Raw genomic sequence first — 26,359 nt, 5'->3', positions numbered from 1 at the left:
ATACGTGAATCTCAGAACTACTGTTAAGTCATTCTCGAGATAACAAGGTTTTATAAAATAAAAGGTGACATCTCAGCTCAGACAATGCATTAAAGGTGTGAGGTTAGAGTCTCTGTATCCCAATTTTGAGTCAGACTGGTTCTATTTCCAAAATGGATTTTACAAAATATTACACGGAATGACTGTAGAATGTATCTGCAAATATAATTCAGCAAATACAAATTCACCCCATAGACTCATAGTTGGGATACAGACAGACTCTAACCTCACACCTTTAATGCATTATCTGAGCTGAGGTTTTATTTATTATAAAACCTTAGGTTCTCTCAAGAACGTGACTTAAAAGACTTTGAGATTTACGTAATAATAACCAAAAGCTGCAACCCATTCTAAAAGATGAAAGACTTAACAATAATCTAGGTTTGTTCGATATATCATTTCAATTGCTTGACACTGTAATCTTTTCCTATAAATTCTGTGTCTTGTGTCCTGATTCACAACTATCTGGTGTGAAGGAGCAGCACTCTGAAAGTGAGTGCTTCCAAATTAACCTGTTGGACTATAAGCCAGTGTTGTGTGATTTTTAACTTTGGAGGTTAGTACAGATGTGGAATCAATTGGGTAAATTAATCAAGTGGGCTGCAATTAGGTCAGAGGCCCAGGATGCTAGATTTGCTAACTCTCTGAAGCTGATGTTTCAGATGAGTACTGCTATTCTATTCTTTATTTTGATAAAAGGGCTTAGTTGAGGACTTTAATATGGCAGCACAGACAGTACTTAAAGAAAATGGACTGTGCAATGCTGGATGCATAGGCTAGCTGCCCGATAGCATCCAATCACAATCAAGGAGGATTGGGGAATTTGGCTCTGACTTTGAGCAGGGTCTGACACTGAGTTTGCCCTCTCCTCTATTCTCCTTTGATAGTGTGGACCCAGAGGCATTTCCAGTGTGGCCCCATTTTTATGACAGTCTGTTTGGAGATTGGTGACCTCCTCTTCTCTTGGGTTGTCAGACCTGTGTTGTTCAATTTTTGTATCCTGACATTTCAGCAGCCATTTAGGCCAAGAAATGTCATGTTCACATGTTAGGACATTAGTTTCCTTTTTCCATATCAATGATCTGACAACATGTAATCTACGCAAGTATTAGTCCACAGCACTGGTATCCTTGACTGGCAGCATGTCTGCATGGTGCCACGTGAAGCTGCACAATTGAAATTCACAAAGAATTTTAAAGCAGTTTGCTAGGTTGATATTCGAATTTTTGAAGATAAAGCCTCAGAAGAAAATTTTTGTGAAAAGACAAAGCTATGAAACTGGTACTTTGTATCTTTCTTCAAAGGAAATGGATGATACAAAGGTGATACTAAAAGAGTGGAAGGGATTTATGAACGGGACAATAACAGATAGACAAAACTTAAAAAGATTAATATTGCTAAAATGGTTAAGTGACCTGCTGAAGGAATTCATCGCAGATCTTTAAAAAAGCAGAAATTAAAAGCAACAGAGATATTCCATCCTCATTGAATTCAGGGTTGGCATCACAGGACTGGAAATTTGACATATTAACCCACTATTCAAGAAAGGGGAGAGGTATAAATTGTAAACTGCAGCCAAATTGCTGATTGCCGAGTTATTGAAAGCAACTAAGGACAAAATAAATGTAAATTTGGAAAAGCATGTGTCAATTTAGGAGAGCCAGCATAGATTTATTAAAGGCAAATCCTATCTAACTTAGAGTGATGGAATAGTTACACCTCAGGAGGGGAAAATCAATTGGTCCATGCTGGCTCTTTCAATGATATTTTCTAATCAACCTGTTCATACACCTATAGGAATAAATGGGACTGGCCTACTGACCCAGTGACCTGGCTCTTTAACAGTACCTAAGTCAATTCCATTTCTACCTGTAGCCAAGTATATTTCTTTCTTCAGGTTTTTGCCTAATTCCCTTTCGGAAACCCAAATTGTACAAGTTTGCACCACATCTGGCATATAGCAGGTTATTCCAGATTCTAACATCTGCATTGAAAATCTTGTCCTTGTGGTGCCCTTGGTTTTTTTTTGCCAATCACCTTAAAATCAGTTGTCTGGTTCTCATCACTTCCACCAATGGGAACAGTTGAAGTTCTAAATTGGAGAAAGGCCAATTTCGATGGTATTAGGCAAGAACTTTCGAAAACTGATTGGAGGCAGATGTTCGCAGGTAAAGGGACGGCTGGAAAATAGGAAGCTTTCAGAAATGAGATAACAAGAATGCAGAGAAAGTATATTCCTGTCAGGGTGAAAAGGAAGGCTGGTAGGTATAGGGAATGCTGGATGACTAAAGAAATTGAGGGTTTGGTTAAGAAAAAGAAGGAAGCATATGTCAGGTATAGATCGAGTGAATCCTTAGAGTATAAAGGAAGTAGGAGTATACTTAAGAGAGAAATCAGGAGGGCAAAAAGGGGACATGGGATAGCTTTGACAAATAGAGTTAAGGAGAAAACTCAAAAACGGATCATGCTGTAAGGTTGAGTGAAATAGGAGTTGATGGGAAGGGTGAGGGCAGTAACAAATTAAAAATACTATATATGAATGCACAAAGCATTAGAAATAAGATGGACGAGCTTGAGGCTCTTTTGGAAATTGGCAGCTACGATATTGTGGGGATTACTGAGACGTGGCTTCAAGTGGACAGGGCCTGGGAAATAATATTCAAGGCTACACGTGCTATTGTAAGGACAGACTGATGGGCAGAGGGGGTGGGGTGGCCATGTTGGTAAGGGATGATATTCAGTCCCTTGCGTGGGGGGGGACCTAGAATCAGGGGATGTAGAGTCAGTATGGATAGAGCTGAGAAATCCTAAGGGTAAAAAGACCCTCTTGGGAGTTTTCTACAGGCCCCCAAACAGTAGTCTGGATGTCGAATGTAAGTGGAATCAGGAGCTGAAATTGGCCTGTCGCAAAGATGCTACTACAGTTGTTATGGGGGATTTCAACATGCAGGTAGACTGGGAGAATCAGGATGGTATTGGACCTCAAGAGAGAGACTTTGCGGAGTGCCTCCGAGATGGATTCTTAGAACAGCTGATGCTGGAGCCGACCAGGGAGAAGGCAATTCTGGATCTGGTATTTTGCAACGAACCAGAATTGATCAGGGACCTCGAAGTGAAGGAGACATTGGGAAATAGTGACCATAATACAATAAGCTTCAATCTGCAATTTGAGAGGGAGAGGGTATAATCAAAAGTGACAATATTTCTGTTGAATAAAGGGAACGATGGAGCTATGTGGGAGGAGCTGGCCAAAGTTCAATGGTGCAATATCTTAGCAGGGATGACAGTGGAGGAACAATGGCAGACATTTCTGTGTATAATGAAGATGCAGGATCAGTTCATTCCAAAAAGGAAGAAAGATCCTAGGAGGAGGCATGGGTGGCCGTGGCTGACGAGGGAAGTTAAGAAACACAAAGTTAAAAGAGAAAAAGTATAACATAGCAAAGATAAGTGGGAAAACGGAGGACTGGAAAGCTTTTAAAGAACAACAGAGGATTACTAAGAAGGAAATACACAGAGAAAAAATGAGGTACGAAGGTAAACTGGCCAAAAATAAAGGATAGTAAAAGCCTTTTTAGGTATGTGAAAGGCAAAAAAATGGTTAAGACTAAAATTGGGCCCTTGAAGACAGAAACAGGGGAATATATTACGGGGAACAAAGAAATGGCAGAAGAATTGGATTGGTACTCCAGATCTGTGTTCACTGGGGAAGACACAAGCAATCTCCCTGAGGTAACAGTGGCTGAAGGACCTGAACTGAATGGAATTTATATTTGCCAGGAATTGGTGTTGGAGAGACTGTTAGGTCTGAAGGTTGATAAGTCCCCGGGGCCTGATGGTCTACATCCCAGGATACTGAAGGAGGTGGCTCGGGAAATCGTGGATGCGTTGGTGATTATTTTCCAGAGTTCGATAGATTCAGGATCAGTTCCTGCAGATTGGAGGGTGGCTAATGTTGTACCACGTTTTAAGAAAGGTGGGAGAGAGAAAGCAGGAAATTATAGAACAGTTAGTCTGACCTCAGTGGTGGGAAAGATGCTGGAGTCAATTATAAAGGATGAAATTACGACACATCTGGATAGTAATAACAGGATAGGTCAGAGTCAGCATGGATTTATGAAGGGGAAACCATGTTTGACTAATCTTCTGGAATTTTTTGAGGATGTAACTCTGAAGATGGATGAGGGACCTCCAGTAGATGGAGTGTACCTGGATTTTCAGAAAGCTTTTGATAAAGTCCCACATAGGAGGTTAGTGAGCAAAATTAGGGCGCATGGTATTGGGGGCAAAGTACTAACATGAATTGAAAGTTGGTTGGCTGACAGGAAACAAAGAGTAGTGATAAACGGCTCCACTTCGGAATGGCAGACAGTGACCAGTGGGGTACCGCAGGGATCAGTGCTGGGACCGCAGCTTTTTACAATATATATTAGTGATATAGAAGATGGTATTAGTAATAACATTAGTAAAATTGCTGATGATACAAAGCTAGGTGGCAGGGTGAAATGTGAGGAGGATGTTAGGAGATTACAAGGTGACCTGGACAGGTTAGGTGAGTGGTCAGATGTATGGCAGATGCAGTTTTGGTGTCTTGAACAGGAAGGCAGATTACTACCTAAATGGAATCAATTTAGGTAAAGGGGCAGTACAAAGAGATCTGGGTGTTCTTGTACACCAGGCAATGAAGGTAAGCATGCAGGTACAGCAGGTAGTGAAGAAGGCTAATAGCATGCTGGCCTTCATAACAAAAGGGATTGAGTATAGAAGCAAAGAGATTCTTCTGCAGCTGTAAGGGCCCTGGTGAGACCACGCCTGGAGTATTGTGTGCAGTTCTGGTCTCCAAATTTGAGGAAAGACATTCTGGCTATTGAGGGTGTGCAGTGTAGGTTCACAAGGTCAATTCCTGGAATGGCGGGACTACCTTACGCTGAAAGACTGAAGCGGCTGGGCTTGTACACCCTTGCGTTTAGAAGGCTGAGAGTGGATCTGATTGAGACATATAAGATTATTAAAGGATTGGACACTCTGGCAGCAGGAAACATGTTTCCGCTGATGGGTGAGTCCCGAACCAGAGGACACAGCTTAAAAATACGGGGTAGACCATTTAGGACAGAGATGAGGAGAAACTTCTTCACCCAGAGAGTGGTGGGTGTGTGGAATGCTCTGCCCCAGAGGGCAGTGGAGGCCCAGTCTCTGGATTCATTTAAGAAAGAGTTGGATAGAGCTCTCAAAGATAGTGGAATCAAGGGTTATGGAGATAAGGCAGGAACAGGATACTGATTAAGGATGATCAGCCATGATCATATTGAATGGTGGTGCAGGCTCGAAGGGCAGAATGGCCTTCTCCTGCACCTATTGTCTATTGTCCCAGGGAGTGTTGCTGATAAAAAGAGGCCTTGGAGTGCAGGTTCATAGCTCCTTGAAAGTGGAGTTGCAGGTAGATAGGATAATGAAGGCGGTGTTTGGTATGCTTTCCTTTATTGGTCAGAGTATTGAGTACAGGAGTTGGGAGGTCATATTGTGGCTGTACAGGACATTGGTTAGGCCACTGTTGGAATATTGTGTGCAATTCTGGTTTCCTTCCTATTGGAAAGATGTTGTGAAACTTGAAAGGGTTCAGAAAAAATTTACAAGGATGTTGCCAGGGTTGGAGGATTTGAGCTATAGGGTGAGGCTGAACAGGCTGGGACTGTTTTTCCTGGAGCATTGGAGGCTGAGGGGTGACCTTATAGAGGTTTACAAAATTATGAGGGGCATGGATAGGGTAAATAGACAAAGTCTTTTCCATGGGGTCGGGGAGTCCAGAACAAGAGGGCATAGGTTTAGGGTGAGAGGGAAAAGATATAAAAGAGACCTAAGGGGCAACTTTTTCATACAGAGGGTGGTACGTGTATGGAATGAGCTGCCAGAGGATGTGGTGGAGGCTGGTACAATTGCAATATTTAAGAGACATTTGGATGGGTATATGAATAGGAAGGGTTTGGAGGGATATGGGCCAGGTGCTGGCAGGTGGGACTAGATCGGGTTGGGATATCTAGCCAGCATGGACAGGTTGGAACGAAGGGCCTGTTTCCATGCTGTACATCTCTATGACTATCTACCATCACAACCCTGAGCATTTCTATTAAATCTTCTCAACCTCTCTTTTCTAAGGAGAGCAGGGCTGTTTTCTGTAATTTTTTCAACCAACACAATCCCATCATCCTGAAATCATTCACATGATTATTTTCTGCATCGTGAAATCTTCACATCCTTCTTAAAGTGTGGTATTCAGAATTGGGTACAGTATATCAGTTAAGATCAAACCAGAATTTCATTAACTTAATAATAATCTAATTGCTTTTGTCATCTGTGTCACTGTTTACAAAACCCAGGGACCTATACATTTTTTAACCACTTTAACAATCTGTTCTGCCATTTTCTACAATGTGTGCTTATATAACATTAGGTCTCTCTATTTCTTGTGCCTTTCATATTACATTGCTTCTCCTTTTTGTTCCTACAGGAATTTACCACTTCATACTTCTCTGCAAAAAAAAAACCTCATGAATTCCGCGATGAGGTAACACAAAACATTAAAAATATACATTGCAGTTTAAACCACAAATGCTAAAGATTGGTTCAGCACAAGCTTGATCTATCTTCAATCTCATTGCAAAACTACCAATATGGTTCTAACCATAGTATTTAAAGGTTGTTTTTAAAGAATTGATTAACAAAGATATCCTCCTTTGACAAGCTATGTACATTCTATTCCATAAAGGCCTACATCTGCCTTATTTATCTGACAATCTGAATTTATAAATCTGACAAATTTCTCAATGACACAAGAAGGTAGACCACAAACTAACACAACTATCAATTCTTACTAACACTCCACTGATGAGAGTTCCAACAGTACAGAAACCAAGTTGTGAGAAGTTTATTCGTCTTTGAGGAAATAATTTCTTGTTTTAATTGATAGAAAAATCAAAACTTCCTTTAAAGATGTTAATTGTTCCAATAGATATAGTTAACAGGCAAATTCTGCCCTCCCACCCCATTCTCTATGTCCTCTGTAATAACTCCACGGAGGCAGGTATCCCGTTACTACATCACCCTTTATTCACATGTGCACAGTTCATGGACTCTGACCAGCCAGCTCAGATCCTGTCCCTGGATGAAGGACCACTGTGAATCTCCAGTTTTTATCTGTCAGCCAGGCCTCCCTTATTGGCCCAGGTTAACAACCCCAATCAAGGATCTCATAGTAAATAAGATTCACCTGGCCCTCATTCCAATTACTGCATCCACAAACTGCGATTTTTACCAAAATCTTTTAAAAATAAAACAAATAAGTCAAAGTTTTCATGATGTCAAAGCTGATTATATATCACAATTTGTTGCAAATGGTCTGTAGGGCACTTTCTGCCAAGAATAAAGCAAATACATTTACGTAGAAAGCATTTTGTAAATGATATCTCCAGACTTAAATCATCAGGGTTGCCCATTTTTCCTTGTCCTGTGCAAGTCAGAGTAAGAAACTTTACTGCAAATGAATAATTGACAGAAGTAGAGAGAGAGGAAATGTGCACTGCTGACGTATGCGCTGTGCCAGTTGTAAGAACAATCATAAAGGAAGAGTGTAGACGTCAACTGAACTGTGCAAATTAGAGGAAACATCTTGCACTTCAGGCCACCCTAAATAGCTGATGTGTGAAGAACCAACATACTTCCTGGAATTGATATCTGTTTCTTCACCATCTAAACAAAGGTGAAACATTTAATAGCGTGAAAAGTAATGAAGCCTATACTTTGAACGATTTCATGTCAATAATGAAATGCACAAGAACAAGCAATACAACCAAATTTAAATGTGGTTTGTATTTCTAGTTGCGGATTATGTGAAGTTAATGGTACATAAAACTTATAACACAATGATCAGACATCACCTGGCCTATTCCATCCATTCCACTTTACAGCATGTCTATAATCTTTAGCATTTATCTTAATCTCATTTACCTTATACATGATTAACCTTACCTCAAGGTTTAAATCTGAATTGAATGGTTATTTCACCATTGTATTTGCTTTTTTTAATATGAAAGCTAAGTTATCATTTTTCACCTCGGAATTTCACATACTATCAAATGACAGCATTTAACAGTCATGTAACCGCTACTAAGAATCAACTGGTCCACAGTTCTGTTGCAGAGTCATCTAGACTCAAAGCGTTAGCTTGCTCCCTGAACCACTGATTTCCAGTACTGGCTTTTCTCAGTACAGATTCCAGCACCTGCAGTAATTTGTTCCTAGTGCACAGCTCACTTGTATTCCGAACAATCTTTTGAGGCTGAGCACTACAAACAGACAAAGGGCGTATCATGAAACTAGGCAGCTCAAATGTCTTCACTTTCAATAACCACTTGGAATGTTTGCAAACTCAAACAATTTTTATTTATATAAAAACCATTGCATCCTGATAATGTCCACTGTGTCTCTCTCAAATAGTATGTTTTCTATTCATGAAGTCAGTAGGTACAACAAATGAGTCAGAACTATATCAATGTTTTCAATGCAGTATTTGCAATATTTCTGCACATTATGAGTTTTATAACATCACCAGTGCCATCACCAAGAGTTGTCTCTAAAAAATACTGTACTCCATATCTTATTAGATTTAAAACACAGCAGGCTTTACACAAAGCATTTGATTTAATCATGTAATATGCTGAAACACCTTCAATAATACAAAAACTAGAAGCACTGATTTTAAAGTCCTGCTACAGTAAAATATATGCAAGTCACAACCAGGTCCAAAGACACTAAAATTATGGATACCTTCATCAAAAAATAAAGCTACTCTAGCTGGTTGTTCGCCTTCTTTTATATTCCTTCGTTCAACACTCCAAACATTCAGTTGACGACAAAGTCAAATACATAGTGGAAACAAGATAGAATGTGGAAACCAATATTAGAAAACTAGTAATATTCAGTCCAAATTAGTGTAGAACCTGAAGTAATTCCCACAGAAGTAAAGCTGGTGTTCATCAACTTGAAAAATATCTCTAAAGATTGTGCCCTGATAACATGAATATTCCAAAAGAAATCATGGAAACAGACTGGAATCAACAAATTCAAGCCTCTCCTTGGTGCAGTAATAATTAATAAGATTTTAATTTTCAAATAGCACATTGAGATGATTACATTTACCAAGTAACTGCCAGTCACATACCCATCCACACTTCTCCAAATTGTCCAGCACCAAGTTTCTTGACCAGTTTCACAGACTCTCGTGGAATTTCCCATGCATCTTTATCCCATGGTTTTTGTGGTTGGGGGCTAAGACAGGGCGATCCAAGCTTTCGACACAGACCATCAGGCTGTTCTGTGGATTAAAACAATTAGGGTTTGAGGTGAAATATTGTGCACAATATTTTCTTGAAAATAAAAATGTTCTAGTAGGCCTGTTCATTAACGTTATTGCAGTCCAACATATTAAGTAGTTGTTTTCTTTTTCTATAATGTATATCTCTAATCTTTTCCGGCTACTCAAACCTCTGAAATATCGATGCTCCTCTAATTCTGGCCTCTTCTGCATCATGAAATGTAACTGCCCTATCATTCTTGGCCATGCTTTCAGCTGTTTCGGTCCCAAGCTCAATAAGTCCCTCTTTACACCATTACGCTTGTTTGTCTCACATTGTCAGTGGGACAGTTATTAATGTTTTACTTCAGCATCATTGGCTCCAGTCACCAATGTAGTGAATTTTTTGGTACATTCAACTACATCATTCGAGTCACACTTCATGTTTGAGATATGACCATAGTGGACCATGTTTTTCTTGGGAAAGGATAGAGAATAACGGCTGTTTTTTTTATATAGAAGTGAAATGTGTTACTATACAAATATCAGTTTTCTCCTATATTGTTGATTTTAGTTTGAATGGATGCTTTGAATGGAGATCAAGCAAAATATTCAGCAAATTAAAGTACAAGGAATATACCTATTATTTGATGACTTACTAAAGTTCTCAAATTAACAATGGACTGGTGATTTTTGGCAGTTTATAACATTTGTATTCACGTGTTGAATGGCTAGATTTACAAACCACACTTACTCCCCCTCACCACTGACAGAGGGAATAAAGCTTTAAAGCTTTGAGTGAGGCACCAAACATGTGGGTTGCTTTGCACTGGAAGGTATCAAGGTTCTTGAGTCTTGTTGGACTCATGCAGGTGAGTTCACAACCTTGACTGCTGTCTTGTAAATGGTAGGAAAGATTTGAGAAATAACTGGTATACCTAGTATCTGACCTGCTGCAAAGTCTTAACTAAGCAATGTTTAGACGTCTGAGTTTCCCTCTTCTACCATGAAAAACATTTTGAACTCTTCTATAATTTGCTGGGTCCACATAATTATTTCTCCATCCTTATTCTCCAAACGAGCTATGTTCACTTTGAATTTTCTCTTCCTGACATATTTAAAGCAGTTCTCACATTACTTGCTAGTTTACCACCATATTTTGTTTCCTCCATTTTATAAAAAGGTAACCTTTTGTTGGCATTTAAAAATTTCTCAATCATCTTGTTTACCACTAAGCTTGCATTTCTTTCGAATTGATGCTATTCTTAACTTCCTTGGTTAACCATGGTAGGCTTATACACTTTCTTGCATTCTCCTTCCTCACTGGGACATATCTTTGCTATGAACTACCTTCTTAAATGTTGCCACTTTTCATCAAAAACCTTCTGCTACACTCCTTTTCCTGCCCCCTCCAGCCAACTCTGGCCTCATTACTTTGAAGTTACCCTTATTTAAGTTTTGCCACAGTTGGTTCTGATCCAGACTTCTCATTTCAAACTGAATGCTAAATTCTCTCATATTATGGTCACTGTTTTTGTGGTAGGGGTATGTTTATTCAGATTAGAGATTACCTGATCACATATACATACTTTTTTCTAAGAAACTGTATCCTGAAATTCCTCCAGATTTTATGATAGAACATTGAACATAGAAGCTAACATATAACCTAGAGGTTGCTGAGTGGTTAGCACTGCTGCCTCACAGCACCAGGGTCCTAGGTTCAATTCCAGCCTTGGGTGACTGTCTGTGTGGAGTTTGCACATTCTCCCCTTTTCTGCGTGGGCTTCCTCCAGGTGCTCTTGTTTCCTCCCACAGTCCAAAGATGTGCAGGTTAGGTGAATTGGTCGTTCTAAATTGCCCATAGTGTTAGGTGCATTAGTCAGAGGGAAATTGATCTGGGTGGGTTATTCTTTGGAGGGTCGGTGTGGACTTGTTGTGCTGAAGAGCCTGTTTCCAAATTGTAGGGAATCTAATCTTAATCTAACAGCACAGTACAGGCCCTCCGGCCCACGATGTTATGCCAATCTGAAACTCATCTAACCTACACTATTCCATTATCATCCATATGATTATCCAATGACCATTTAAATGCCCTTAATGTTGACGAGTCTACGACTGTTACAGGCAGGGCTTTCCACGCCCTTACTATTCTCTGAGTAAAGAAACTACCTCTCACATCTGTCCTATATCTATCACCCCTCAGTTTAAAGCTCTGTGCCCTCATGCTAGCCATCATCATCCAAGGAAAAAGGCTCTCACTGTCCACTCTATCTAATCTTATGATCATCTTGTATGTCTCTATTAAGTCACTTCTTATCCTTCTTCTCTCTAATTAAAACAGCCTCAAATCCCTCAGCCTTTCCTAATAAGACCTTCCTTCCATACTAGGCAACATCCTGGTAAATATCCTCTGCACTCTTTCCAATGCTTCCACATCCTTCCTATAATGCGGCGACCAGAACTGCAAGCAATACTCCAAGTGCAGATGCACCAGAGTTTTGTACAGCTGCAACATGACCTCATGGCTCAGAAACTCAATCCCTCTACCAACAAAAACTAATACACCATACGCCTTCTCAACAACCTTATCAACAAGGGCGGCAACTTTCAGGGATCTATGCACATGGACAAAGAGAACTCTCTGCTCATCTACACTACCAAGAATCTTACCAAGTTAAAAATCACGCAACACCAGGTTATAGTCCAACAGGTTTAATTGGAAGCACACTAGCTTTCCTGTTGGACTATAACCTGGTGTTGTGATATTTAACTTTGTACACTCCAGTCCAACACCGGCATCTCCAAATTATGACTAGAATCTTACCATTAGCCTCGTACTCTGTATTCCTGTTACTCCTTCCAAAGTGAATCACACCACACTTTTCTGCATTAAACTCCATTTGCCACCTCTCAGCCCAGCTCTGCAGCTTATCTATGTCCCTCTGTAAATTGCAACATCCTCCACAACTACACCCAATTTAGTGTTATCCACAAATTTACTAAACCATCCTTCTAAATCCTCATACAAGTCATTTATAAAATGACAAACAGCAGTGGCCCCAAAACAGATCCTGTAGTACACCACTAGTAACACCAGGATGACAATTTCCCATCAACCACCACCCTCTGTCTTCTTTCGGCTAGCCAATTTCTGATCCAAACTGCTAAATCACCCTCAGTCCTATGCCTCCATACTTTCTGCAATAGCGTACCGTGGGGAACCTTATCAAATGTTTTACTGAAATCCATATATACATCAACCATTTTACTTCATCGACCTGTTTGGTCACCTCAAAGAACTCAATAAGGTTTCTGAGACATGACCTACCCTTCACAAAACCATGTTGACTACCTTAATCAAATTATTCCTTTCTAGATGATTATAAATCCTCTCTCTTATATTCCTTTCCAATACTTTATCCACAACCGAAGTAAGGCTCATTGGTCTATTACCAGGGTTACATCTACTCCCCTTCTTGAACAAGGGAACAACATTTGCTATCCTCCAATTTTGTGAAACTATTCCTGTAGACAACAGACTGCAGACACTGATAGCAGTGACTTTGTCAAGGGGAAGCAGTTGATTTTTTTTCTTAGTGGAGATAGTTGCACCATCTATAAGATGCACTCTATAATTTGCCAAGGCTCCTCTGAAAGCACCTTCCAAACCCGCAATATCTACCACCTAAAAGATCAAGGGTAGCAAATGTATGGGAATATCAGCACCCATAGGCTCCACCGAAGCCACTCACCATCCTGATCTGGAGTGTCACCGTTCCTTCAGTTCTGCTGCCTCCAAATCCTGAACTCTCTCCTTAATGGCATTATAGGTCTACCTACACCAAAATGGTTCAAGGAAATAGGTCACTGCTACCTCCTCAAAGTCACGATTGGCATCACATCCACAAACATTCAGTCGCTTCACCATCGACACGGAGTAGCAGCAATGAATACTATCTACAAGATGTACTACAGAAATTCACGAAAACTCCTTCGACAACATCTCTCAATCCACAACCACTTGTATCTAGGGGAGTAGATACATGTAAACACCACCAATTCCAAGTTTCCTTCCAAGCCACTCACCATCCTTTTTTGGAAACATATTGCTTTAGTGCCACGGAGTAAAAATCCTAGATTTTCTTACCCAACAACTTTGTACACTACCTATAGCACAATAACAAAGTGGTTCAAAAATGCAGCTCACCACCACCTTCTCAAGAATAAGTAGCAATGGGCAATACAAGTTGAATGAGCCAGCCACGGCAGTGCCCCAAGAGTGAATTAAAAAAAGGGCAATAAAAGCCGTCATTTGCACAAACAAATTAGATAGATAATTTTGGATCTGTTTGAAGACTAGTCACCAGCTGACCACAAGAACCTCTTCATAAATTATTTTTATAATGGACCTAAATATAGGACAACAGTCATAATCTTTAAATTTGCTCACATTATTAAAATCTCTGCAAGTGTGAGGAAAGTAGATGATTCTCTACTGTTTCAGTCAAATCTTGATGTTTTGGGAGATTTTGCACATATCTGGCAAATGATGTTAATATTGACATTTAAGTGGAATATTGTATTGTTTGGAATGCGATAGTGGCAATGCTCAACATATAAGGTCTTAGTCAAATAATTAAAGTTGAAGAAAGGATATTGTCCAAGCACTCCTATGCAGTAGTGTCAAATTAGCTTTTTTTTACTTGCTAATCGGAGGTAGTTAGATTACAATATTCATCATTTGTTACAAAATGGATACAATAATAAAACAAATGTCTAATCTTTTGAAAAGAACTTTGAATTTTAAGCCATTGGTAAATGAGATCAATACACTCACTTCCAAAGCCATCATTCTATGATGAACAGTTTTGAAAAGGGTTTTGCAAATCAATTGTTAAACAAAATAAGCCTGGTATACACATTCTCAAGGCATGATGAAAATTGGAGAATTCAGCAACTGAACTATATGCCAATTAATATAACACACCCTAACTGACATTTGACTCATGTTTAACAGTATTGTGGTAAATTCCTCTTTGCTCAATTAAGAATGAACAGCAAATTGAGATCTAGTGGATAACATCAATATTCATATTTATTACTGCAACTTTAACTCCAACTCTAATATTGTTGGCTCAAAAAAAATTACGATTCACCAAATATTAGTAGCCTGTTCACCACATAAAGCAATTATATTTGTCAAAACTGTAATTCACCCTTGATCTCTAAAGTTTGATGAGCAATAACTGAAAAGCAGAGTGTTATTGTATATTTGTTGGATAAGGCATTATTTTGTTTTTGTACAATAGCTTGGTCATAACATCTCACCCGGAATATTGTCCCCACCTTTGGTTTCCACACATAGTGGATGATATTGAAGCTACAGAAACATTCCATGAATTTCACTTCTGGTTAGGAGCATTTTTGTAGTCAGACAATCAAAAGTTATGATATTCAAGTAGCACAGACACAGGGATGATCTGATCAAGTTTAATTTGATGAGAAAGGAATCACTCAAGTTCACAGTTTGTTCCAAAAAAATAAGGTTAGGGAGGACAAGAGTCTTGACTAAGTTGTATAAGACTATAACTAGATTGTATGTCAGGCGATGGTTCTTCTCTTATAGAGCAGTGGATCTTTCAAATATGCTACCATCTCATACTTGCTCATCTCATTCATGACTTGCTGAATTAATTCATGTGACATTTACACAGTTTCTGGCTTGGAAAGCGGGGGAGTGGAGGTATATATTTATTTCACAGAAAGAAAAGTACGGCAAGGAATTCAGAGACAGAATGGTTTCCTGGGCTAATTTTGATTTCTTGAGGGGGAAAAGGAATGGGGCCGGGTGCTGGAGTTTGAAAATAAATTTCCTTGATACCTTCCTTCAAATTAGACCAAGATTTTAACTGATTGTTCACAATTTCTAAGGAGTCTGAGTTTTTAGGAGGATGCAAAAAGGTATATGAGATCACAACTCGACAGTGGACAGTTTGGATAAACCAAAGGTTCTTTCTCAGTTGTCACTGCTTATTTGAGAATAAAAGCTGTGTTACCCATAGACTTCAAACCAAGATTAAGATTGACTAATTAAAACTGAACTTATCTTTAAGCTAAAATCATGATATTGACAAGCTAATGAATGAATTTCGGTTTTTGTCACGCGACAGTAAAATTTCCAATTACTATATTTCACTGTGATGCTTATGCTTCAAGCTACATTTCAGATATATTGCAAAAATTGCCAGTACTTACTTTGGTAATGTTTAATTAGCTGATTTAGGTCAAGAAATGTAATTCTAGGAGAGATGTAAAATCCACCACTGTCCAGGCACCGAATCTTGTAGTGTTTTACTACATCACCCATTTGAAGATCATAATCTCTCATTGAAAGTGAGTAACTACCTGAAAATGGAACATGGTTCAAAAGTGAGCAATGTAAGTAAAAACATGACTTTTATCAAAATAAAAGTGTGTTGAATTAACTTTTACATTTAGTATCTAACTATGAAAGTATAGGTAGATAAACAGTTGGCTGCCTCTAATTCAACCCAATTACTGAGAAGTACAAAGAACAAAGTCAAACCTGTTCCAACAATTCAGTGAGATTATGACTAATCTGTATTTCAACTCCACATTTTTACTACACAACGTGCGAAGAAGTGTCTTCTTATCTTTCACTGAAAAGTCTACTTCTGACTTTATGTTCCCTTGTCCGGCACTTTCTCACTAGCAGTGAGAAAAGCTTCTAACACTTTCTTTCAAAGTCTTGAAAAATTCTATCAAATCTTTCTGAACTTTGTACTATTTCAGCGCATACAAAACAAATTTATGTAGTTTGGAAAGACAGGGTTTGATTAAGAGTAGTCAACATGGCTTTATGCATGGGAGGTCATGTCTCACAAATTTGTTAGAGGTCTTTGATGAAGTGACCAGGAAAGATGATGAGGGCAGGGTGGTAGACATAATTTTTATGGATTTCACTAAGGCCTTTGATAAGATTCCACATGGTAGGCTGCTCTGGAAGGTTAGTTTGCATGCAATCCAGGGGGAGTTGGCAAATTGGAAACACAATTGACTTGATGGTAAGAAGCAGAAGGTAATAGTGGATGGATGCTTGTCAGATTGGACGCCTGTGACTATTGGAGTGCCTCAGGGGTCAGTGTTGGGCCCATTGCTGTTTGTTACCTATATCAATGATTTGGATGAGAATATACAAGGCATAATTAGTAAATAACACTAAAATAGGCAGTATCGTGGACAATCAGGAAGTTTATCAGAAGTTGCAGCAGGACCTTGATCAGCTGTAAAAGTTGGCTGAGAAATGGAAAATGGAGTTTAATATAGGTAAATGTGAGGTCTTGCATTTTGGAAAGTCACATCAAGGTAGGAGTTTCATGGTGAATGGTAGCGCCTTAGGAACTGAGGGATCTTGGAGTTCATTTTATTTAGAGTTCCTACTGTGTGAAAACAGGCCCTTCACCCCAACTGATCCACACAAACCCTCTGAAGAGTATCCAACCTAGACCCATTCTCCTCCCCTATTAGTCGACATGTCCCATGACTAATGCACCTAACTTACACATCCCTAAACACTATGAGCAATGTAGCTTGGTGAATTCACCTAACCTGCATATCTTTTGGATTGTGGGAAGAAACTGGAGCACCCAGAGGAAACCCATGCAGACATAGGGATAATGTGCAAACTCCACACAGACTGGAACCAAACTCAGGTCCCCAGCGCTATGAGGCAGCAGTGCTAACCAGAGCCACCATGCCGCCCTTCAGGTGCAGAGTTCTTTGAAAGTGGAGTCACAGGTAGATAGGGAGGGAAGGCTGCTTTTGGCACACTGGCCTTCATCAGTCAGGGCATTGAGTACAGAAATTGGGAAGCTATGCTGCAGTTGTACAGGAGGTTGATGAGGCTGCACTTGGAGTATTGTGCTCAGTTTCGATCAAATTTTTATACGAAGGATGTTATTAAACTGGAAGGAGTGCAGAAGTAATTTACAAGGCTGTTGCCAGGAATCAATGGTCTGAGTTATAGGGAGAGATTGGGCAAACTAGGACTTGTTGCTTTAGAGATTAGGAGACTGAAGGGATCTTGTAAAAATATATATCATCATGTGAGGCATGGATAGGGTGAATGCACTCAGTCTTTCTCCCAGAGTTGGGGAATCATAAAGGGCATCAGTTTAAAGTTTGAGCAAAAAGATGAAAAGGGAACCTGAGGGGCAACTTTGTTTTACACAGAGTGGTATAAGACCATAAGACCATAAGACATAGGAGTGGAAGTAAGGCCATTCGGCCCATCGAGTCCACTCCGCCATTCAATCATGGCTGATGCGCATTTCAGCTCCACTTGCCAGCGTTCTCCCCGTAGCCCTTAATTCCTCTAGACAACAAGAACCTATCAATCTCGGCCTTGAAGACATTTAGCGTCCCGGCTTCCACTGCACTCCGTGGCAATGAATTCCACAGGCCCACCACTCTCTGGCTGAAGAAATGTCTCCGCATTTCCGTTCTGAAATGACCCCCTCTAATTCTAAGGCTGTGTCCACGGGTCCTAGTCTCCTCGCCTAACAGAAACAATTTTCTAGCATCCACCTTTTCAAAGCCATGTATTATTTTGTACATCTCTATTAGATCTCCCCTTAATCTTCTAAACTCCAACGAATACAATCCCAGTATCCTCAGCCGTTCCTCATATGCTAGACCTGTCATTCCAGGGATCATCCGTGTGAATCTCCGCTGGACACGTTCCAGTGCCAGTATGTCCTTCCTGAGGTGTGGGGACCAAAACTGGACACAGTACTCCAAATGGGGCCTAACCAGAGCTTTATAAAGTCTTAGTAGTACATCTCTGCTTTTATATTCCAACCCTCTTGAGATAAGAGACAACATTGCATTCGCTTTCTTAATCACAGACTCAACCTGCATGTTTACCTTTAGAGAATCCTCGACTAGCACTCCCAGATCCCTTTGTGCTTTGGCTTTATTAAGTTTCTCACCATTTAGAAAGTAGTCCATTCCTATATTCTTTTTGCCAAAGTGCAAGACCTCGCACTTGCTCACGTTAAATTCCATCAGCCATTTCCTGGACCACTCTCCCAACCTGTCTAGATCCTTCTGTAGCCTCCCCACTTCCTCAGTACTACCTGCCTGTCTACCTAACTTTGTATCATCGGCAAACTTCGCTAGAATGCCCCCGGTTCCCTCATCCAAATCATTAATATATAATGCGAACAGCTGTGGCCCCAGCACCGAACCCTGCGGGACACCGCTCGTCACCGGCTGCCATTCTGAAAAAGAACCTTTTATCCCAACTCTCTGCCTTCTGTTAGATAGCCAATCCTCAATCCATCCCAGCAGCTCACCTCGAACACCATGGGCCCTCACCTTGCTCAGCAGTCTCCCGTGTGGCACCTTATCAAAGGCCTTTTGAAAGTCCAGATAGACCACATCCACTGGGTTCCCCTGGTCTAACCTACTTGTTACCTCTTCAAAAAATTCCAACAGGTTTGTCAGGCATGACCTCCCTTTACTAAATCCATGTTGACTTGTTCTAATCAGACTCTGCTCTTCCAAGAATTTAGAAACCTCATCCTTAATGATGGATTCTAGAATTTTACCAACAACCGAGGTTAAGCTGATTGGCCTATAATTTTCCATCTTTTGCCTTGATCCTTTCTTGAACAAGGGGGTTACTACAGCCATCTTCCAATCGTCCGGGACCTTTCCTGACTCCAGTGACTCTTGAAAGATCTCAACCAATGCCTCTGCTATTTCCTCAGCAACCTCTCTCAGAACTCTAGGGTGTATCCCATCGGGGCCAGGAGATTTATCAATTTTAAGACTTTTTAACTTTTCTAGCACTATCTCTTTCGTAATGGCAACCATACTCAACTCAGCCTCGTGACACCCTTTAATTTTTGGGATATTACTCCTGTCTTCCACTGTGAAAACTGACGCAAAGTACTTGTTAAGTTCTCCTGCTATTTCCTTATCTCCCATCACTAGGCTCCCTGCATCAGTTTGAAGTGGCCCAATGTCTACTTTTGCCTGTCGTTTGTTTCTTATGTACTGAAAGAAACTTTTACTATTATTTCTAATATTACTGGCTAGCCTACCTTCATATTTGATCCTCTCATTTCTTATTACACTCTTTGTTATCCTCTGTTTGCTTTTGTATCCTTCCCAATCTTCTGATTTCCCACTGTTCTTAGCCACTTTATAGGATCTCTCTTTTTCTTTAATACATTTCCTGACTTCCTTTGTCAGCCAAGGTTGTCTAATCCCTCCCCGGTTAATCTTTCTTTTCTTGGGAATGAACCTCTGTACAGTGTCCTCAATTATACCTACAAACTCCTGCCATTTTTGCTCTAGTGTCTTCCCGGTTAGCCTCTGCTTCCAGTCTATTTTAGTCAGTTCCTCTCTCATGCCCTCATAATTACCTTTATTCAACTGTAACACCATTACATCAGATTTCGCCTTCTCCCTTTCAAACTCCAGACTGAACTCTACCATATTATGGTCGCTACTTCCTAAGGGTTCCCTTACTTTAAGATCTTTTATAGAGTCTGGTTCATTGCAAAGCACTAGGTCCAGAATAGCCTGCTCTCTTGTGGGCTCCATGACTAGCTGTTCCAAAAAGCCATCCTGTAAGCATTCCATGAATTCCCTTTCTTTAGATCCACTAGCAACATTATTTACCCAGTCCACCTGCATATTGAAGTCACCCATGATCAATGTAACCTTGCCTTTCTGACATGCCTTCTCTATTTCCCGGTACATGTTGCGTCCCTGGTCCTGACCACTGTTAGGAGGTCTGTACACAACTCCAATTATGGTTTTTTTGCCTTTGTGGTTCCTCAATTCCACCCACACAGACTCCACATCATCCGACGCTATGTCATTCAATACCATAGATTTAATTTTGTTCTTAACTAACAAGGCAACCCCACCCCCTCTGCCCACCTCTCTGTCTTTTCGATAAGTCGAAAAACCATGGAGGTTTAACTGCCAGTCCTGACCCCCCTGTAACCAAGTCTCTGTGATGCCTACTACATCATAATCATTCACTATTATCTGTGCACATGGAATGAGCTGCCAGCAGAAGTGGTTGAGGTGGGTACTTTAAAAATATTTAAAAGGCATTTGGACAAATACATCGAAAGGGAAGGTGTAGAAGGATATGGGCCAAGTGCAGGGAAATGGGGTTAGAGTGGATGGAGATCTTGGTCAGCATGGACCAGATTGGGTCAAAAGGGCCTGTCTCTGTGCTGTAGGACTCTGACTCAAAAACTACTCCTTAAAATGTAATTCTGGTAATGTCCTGATACAGCTGCACTGGGTCCCTCCAGGACCAGTGTATCCTAAGATGCCTATGCCTAACCAAGGCTTTGTGTAGCATTTATGTTGCAACTAACTAATTATAGAGGGAAAAATTTCCTTAGTCTTTTTCATTGAATTGTTGTGTCTCCACTGCTTCAATTTTTCAATTGGGAAAACAAAACAATGATGTATTATTTATTGATTTAAAATGTAGGATCTCAGACTTAGTGGCAACGATTGTGACAAATTCATTTGCCACAATTGTTCCCAATCATTGGTGGAATTTAATACTATCCACCAGTCCAGGTTTAGTTTTGAGGGCATTTAATGAAAATGGCAGATAAGGAATTGCCACTTTCACCATGGCTGTAATTGAGTCTATGTAGGAGGCCCATGGAAGTGTTCAATTGAGGCCCTTAAGTGCACAATTGAGATCCACTTAAAGTCTCATGCCACTACTGATGGTATTTACCTGGCAACAGGCAATGTGGCATGTGGGAACCTGGAAAATGAATATGTTTAGGGTTGTTTGCAGACTCTCGTGATGGGGTATTTCCTATTCAATAGGCATTCACTGCTCGATTGAAAGGCCCAGCATCAGGAAAATTGTGAGCCACCCCCATCCCATGTGACCCCCACTTGCCATCAATCATCTATGCTTGTACTGTTGGAAATCCTAGACCTTGAGTAAGTGTACTATCAGCATGTGCTACTGCCACCCTGGTAGCATTGTTGAGCAATGAAAATCTGCCAGCCTTTAATTTTGTGGAAATTCTACCCCTGGATCCTGGGGAGGGTTCACATTGCCTCAACAGATCTTCTCAAAAGGAGAGAACTTTGGGTTCTCACCAGCTCTCCAGTAGACTGGCAAGACCTCAGACTCCCTCCATTAAATACCACCTATTTTACATGTAGAAACACAATACTTAGCCCCTGTGGGGAGCACTCAATTTCAAAATGGTATGGTGGAGAACAAACAGAAGTTGGAACAAAGGTATATGGTATTGGGAACAAACAGATACAGATGACTTGCTTAATGCTAAAGCTAAAATTTTTAAAATGATGGTATTACATGACCAAAAGGTGAGATAATTCATTTCCTTAGCATTCCAGAACCATCCCCCTCAATGACATTTGCTCAAAAGAACCCTTGCTTTACAGAAAGCTTTAGTTATTTTGATGTACGTTTTAATTCTTGCCTTTCTTCTACACAAGATCATATTGAATTGCTCAGCACAACATTCACAATATCCTATGGAGCTAAAGTTTTCTTTTCCACCTGAAAAACAATTGGAGTTAAACATAACTCCATAAAATAAAACAGGAGTTCAAGAGTCATAGAGCATAGAAATAGGCCAATTGGCCCACCATGTCTATGCTGACAAACAAGCACCAGGCTACACTCATCCCATTTACCTACACTTGATCCATAGCCTATTATACCCTGGCATTTTAAGTATTCGTCCAGATGCTTTTTAATTGTTGAGAGTAGGCAGTATGTTCTGTATAACTACCACCCTTTCAGTGAAAAGAATCCTTCTATTATCTCCTCCAAACTACTTGCTGTTCATCTTAAACTTGTGTCCTCTGCTCTTAGATACATCAGACATGGGGAAGAGATTCTCATGAACTATTCTGTCTCTACGTCTCATAATTTTGTGCACCTAAAAAGTGTTTATGTATAACATCTAAGTAACCAGTCATAACTCTACAATCCTGCAGTCAGATCTGTCATAATATGTAAAAATTAAGGAAAAGATTTATAAGGTCCTACCTTTTGATGTTTCACTCTCCCTAATGAGGAAAGCACCAGATTTATTTCCAGCTGATAATAAGAGTCTCTCTGAATCTTTGCGGCTGATATCTTTAAAGAACCACCTGAAAAACATCAAAGGTTTCTATATTAATTTGTGTCTGATAAGTAAAATCCAAAATGCATCGAAGTATCAAAAAAAAGAAGCAACGTACTCCTCAGTTTCCAGTGTGTTGATGTTTGCCACATAATTGCTGGGAATGTATCCCTCTTTTCTACTTACAAGAGATTTGGCTTTCCACCATTCACCATGCCTGGAAGAAAAAACATTACATATGAATGGTAGAGTTCTGAGATGAAACAATTGAAAGTCCAAACAATAACTGTTCAAACAACTGACAATTCACTTAATATTACCATCAAAACTGCTAAACATTCTCAGCCCTTGAGTTGGCATCCTGCTGTCACCCCTCCAAAAGAAAAACCACATGCTTTGACCAAACAGTAATTGTTGCTTGTTGAGACTCTTTTTCCAGCTTCTGAGCAAGTCCAACTTAGAAATGTAAGTTGCTTGTCCCACTTTTTTGACACAGTCCTCAAACCATGGAATTAATATCATCAGTCTTTGTAACAGCATTGACTTTGCGATAGTCCACACATGACCATTGGGCACCATCTGGCTTTGGCACCATGACTATAGGTGAGCTCCAGTCACTGTAACTCACTGCGATTATGCCATCTTGGAGCATGTACTCTACCTCCTTCTGAACTTGTGCCAACTTTAGGGGGTTATGCCTAGAAGGATGATGCTTAATTGGAACAGCATCTCCTATATCTACACCATGGACAATTAGGTTAATACTTCCCTGTTTATTTACACATATTTCCCCATGTGAATATAATAAGTCTTTCAGGTCATTTCGATTTTCTTGTGGAAGGTAACTCAATAACTTATGACAATTTTCGACAACTTCTTTTGAGGAATGTCCAATTCAGAATCCTTTGAACTTGGTTTAACACTTTCTCCCCTTGCTTTCCTTCCCTATCAAAATACCTTTTCAGCAAATTCACATGAGATTTTTTCCTGTCTGGAGTCCTTATCAAGTAGTTCACCTCACTTAATTTCTTCTCAATTTAATAAACCTTGCTTTTAAAGGGTCACCTCTCACTGGAAGTAACATTGCGAACTTGTGATTTCTCATCTGTTTCTTGTTTCATTATATGCTGTGATACTTTTAAATGCTGTCTCACCAACTCTCCAGCTCTATTTAATTGTTCCCTAAAATTTGACACATAGTCCAAATTGGTGGTCTCTGAATTCCGACTTATTAATTTCTCCTTAATCAATTTTAACGGTCCTCTTACTTCATGTCCAAAAAGTAATTCAAATGGACTGAATTTAGTAGATTCATTTGGTGCATCTCTGATCGCAAAACGTACAAATGGAACTCCCTTATCACAATCATCTGGATAATCTTGATGATAAGCCCTCAACATGGTCTTCAGTGTTTGATGCCATCTCTCTAGCACTCCCTGCGATTCCAGACGGTACGCAGTAGACTTGAATTGCTTTATTCCCAAGTTATCCATAACCTCCTTGAATAGTTTGGATGTGGAGTTTGATCCTTGATCTGACTGGATCTCTATTGGTAGTCCATATCTCGTAAAAAAAATTAAGTAGTTCTTCGACAACCCTTTTAGCTCTGATGTTGTGTGATGGGATTGCCTCTGGAAATCTAGTCAATGCATCCATTATTGTTAATAAATACTTATCCACACTTTTTGTCTGAGGTAGGGGACCTACGCAATCAATCAAGACTCTTGTGGAAGGTTCCTCAAATGTTGGAATAGATATTAAAGGTACAGGTTTTATTCCTGTCTATGGTTTTCCGATTAACTGACATGTATGGCATGTCTGGCAAAATTCAACTCTCCCTTTGTTTAGTCCAGGCCAGTAAAAATGTCTTTGTATTTTAACCTGTGTTTTCCTCACCTCTAAAAGACCTCCAAATGGTAGCTCATGTGCCACTCGCAGCACCTCCTTTCTATACCCTACTGGCAAAACAATTTGAGCTGCTTGAATGTGTAATGATCTCCATTTCCTCATTAAGACATCATTTGTTAAGAAATAACACACAGGAATGCATTCACTTTCTTTCTCTGTAAATGCCTTTTGATATAACTGTTTTAATTCCTCATCTTTCTGCTGTAATTCAATCAGTTTAGCAGAGCTGCTCCTTCTCTGTTCCACTTATCTGATCAAAGACAGTTTTGGATAACTACATCAGCTTCCTTATCTGTGTCTTTTGATCTCACCTCCTTCAGCTTATGCCTCTGTGATCTTGTGGTCACACAATCAGGGAAAATTCTTGGATAAACATTTTCCAGGTCTTCAGTTGTTTGTGGCTCTACTGGCTTTTCAACTTCTATTGGTGAATCAGCTACAACATTTGCAAGGATAAATTGTATTCCTGGAGCTAAGAGTTTGTCCAGTACTCCTGCCACAAACTCTCCATTCTTCTCTGGACTCTAGCCTCACTTTACATAATTGAGCACTTTTTGTCTCACCATGAATTCGTGTTATCAGTACGTTTACTGGCAATAATCTCTCATGAATGCATATCTCCTCATCCCTCAGCATTACAGACTGAGAGGATCCTGTGTGCCTTCATATTGCAACCACCTTACCTATTGCTTTTGGCCTATGTCAATAAACTTTACCCTTGTATGTATATTTTTAAGCAAGTCTGGCACTTCCTCCTTTATCAAGCTCTGATCATATTGTACATTCTGAGGCAGTTGTCTAACTTCCCTTGTGCTTTTTGTTATTAGTCCAATAAAACTTCCAGGCTTGTCTGGTTTGCCTACATCTAGCTTTCTTCTAGCCCACCAACACTGTGATTTTGTATGGCCCACTTTATTATAATGAAAACATCAGAGCCTTTTAACTTCTTTGTCCCCCTCAAGTGTTTCTTTTCCACCCTGTGGTAAGTTCTCCTTATGATCTTCACTGAGATATACCTTGCCCTTTCTATGTGAGGAATTCTCATTTACTCAATTTCTATTCCTCATGCACTGAAGTTGATTCTGGAAGCCAAACTGTGTTTTATGGACCAATTCATAATCATCAGCCACTTCAGCTGCTAACCTTGCTGTTTTAATTCTCTGCTCTTCTTCACTGAGCCTACTCTCAGTTTTTATCTCCAGCCTTTAAAACTGACTTTCCTTTTCAAGTGTCAGTTTTTGAAGTTCAAGCACACTTTTTCTTTCTCTGCTCTCTCATTTTCTCTCTGTTCTGCTGCTCTCTCTTTTTCTCTCTTCTGCTTTGAGTCATAGCTCAAATTGTTTAATTTCTGCTGCCCTTTCCTTATCTCTTACCTCTAACTCAAGCTACTTCATTTACAATGGAATTCTTGCCATCTCTATAAATTTTGATAGTTCCTCCAGCAAGGTTAAATGCTGAACTCCTGCTGTAATTATCTCTCCTTTTCTCACAGAAGCAGGCAGTTCCAATTCCAGCTTCTCTGCTAATTCTTGCAACTTGCTCGTTAATTTTTTGCAAAACTTACAAGGTCACTGCATCCACATCCAGAAAACCTTCGGTGACCGAAAGAGACATGACTATCCCACGTTTTGCTCCAATCAAACAATACACGAAATAAGGGCACTAGCACCTACCACTCACTGTTTAATATCCTCAGTCTGTTATGGACTAAGCCAGACCACTCAAAACATTCTTAAGCAGGCAGCTCAGATCACAACTTTGCAATTTGCTTCGGTAAGTGGACAATGAAAATTAAACTGATTAAGTTAGCTAGGTTGACTTCTAGATTTTAAAACAGACGAAAATTTATTCACAACATTACACAATGAAACACAAAGAACAG

The 26,359-nt window shown here is 39.9% G+C and overlaps 1 protein-coding gene across 2 annotated transcripts in view; it reads right to left on the bottom strand.

The window, feature by feature from the left end:
* lyn (LYN proto-oncogene, Src family tyrosine kinase) overlaps positions 1-26,359 on the bottom strand; it is a 119,797-nt gene that overhangs the window by 58,229 nt on the left and 35,209 nt on the right. For both annotated transcript variants that reach the window (XM_072570555.1, XM_072570556.1), the window contains exons 6-9: positions 22,688-22,786; positions 22,494-22,597; positions 15,641-15,790; positions 9,254-9,406 (exon numbers count right to left, since the gene is read on the bottom strand). In XM_072570555.1, the coding sequence (XP_072426656.1) occupies positions 9,254-9,406; positions 15,641-15,790; positions 22,494-22,597; positions 22,688-22,786 (506 nt within the window). The remainder of the gene's footprint in view (positions 1-9,253; positions 9,407-15,640; positions 15,791-22,493; positions 22,598-22,687; positions 22,787-26,359) is intronic.

Source organism: Chiloscyllium punctatum, chromosome 5, assembly GCF_047496795.1.
Source record: "Chiloscyllium punctatum isolate Juve2018m chromosome 5, sChiPun1.3, whole genome shotgun sequence".
Lineage (NCBI taxonomy): Eukaryota > Metazoa > Chordata > Chondrichthyes > Orectolobiformes > Hemiscylliidae > Chiloscyllium > Chiloscyllium punctatum.
The sequence above is the reverse complement of the archived record's forward strand: the minus strand, read 5'-3'. Positions and strand labels throughout refer to the sequence as shown.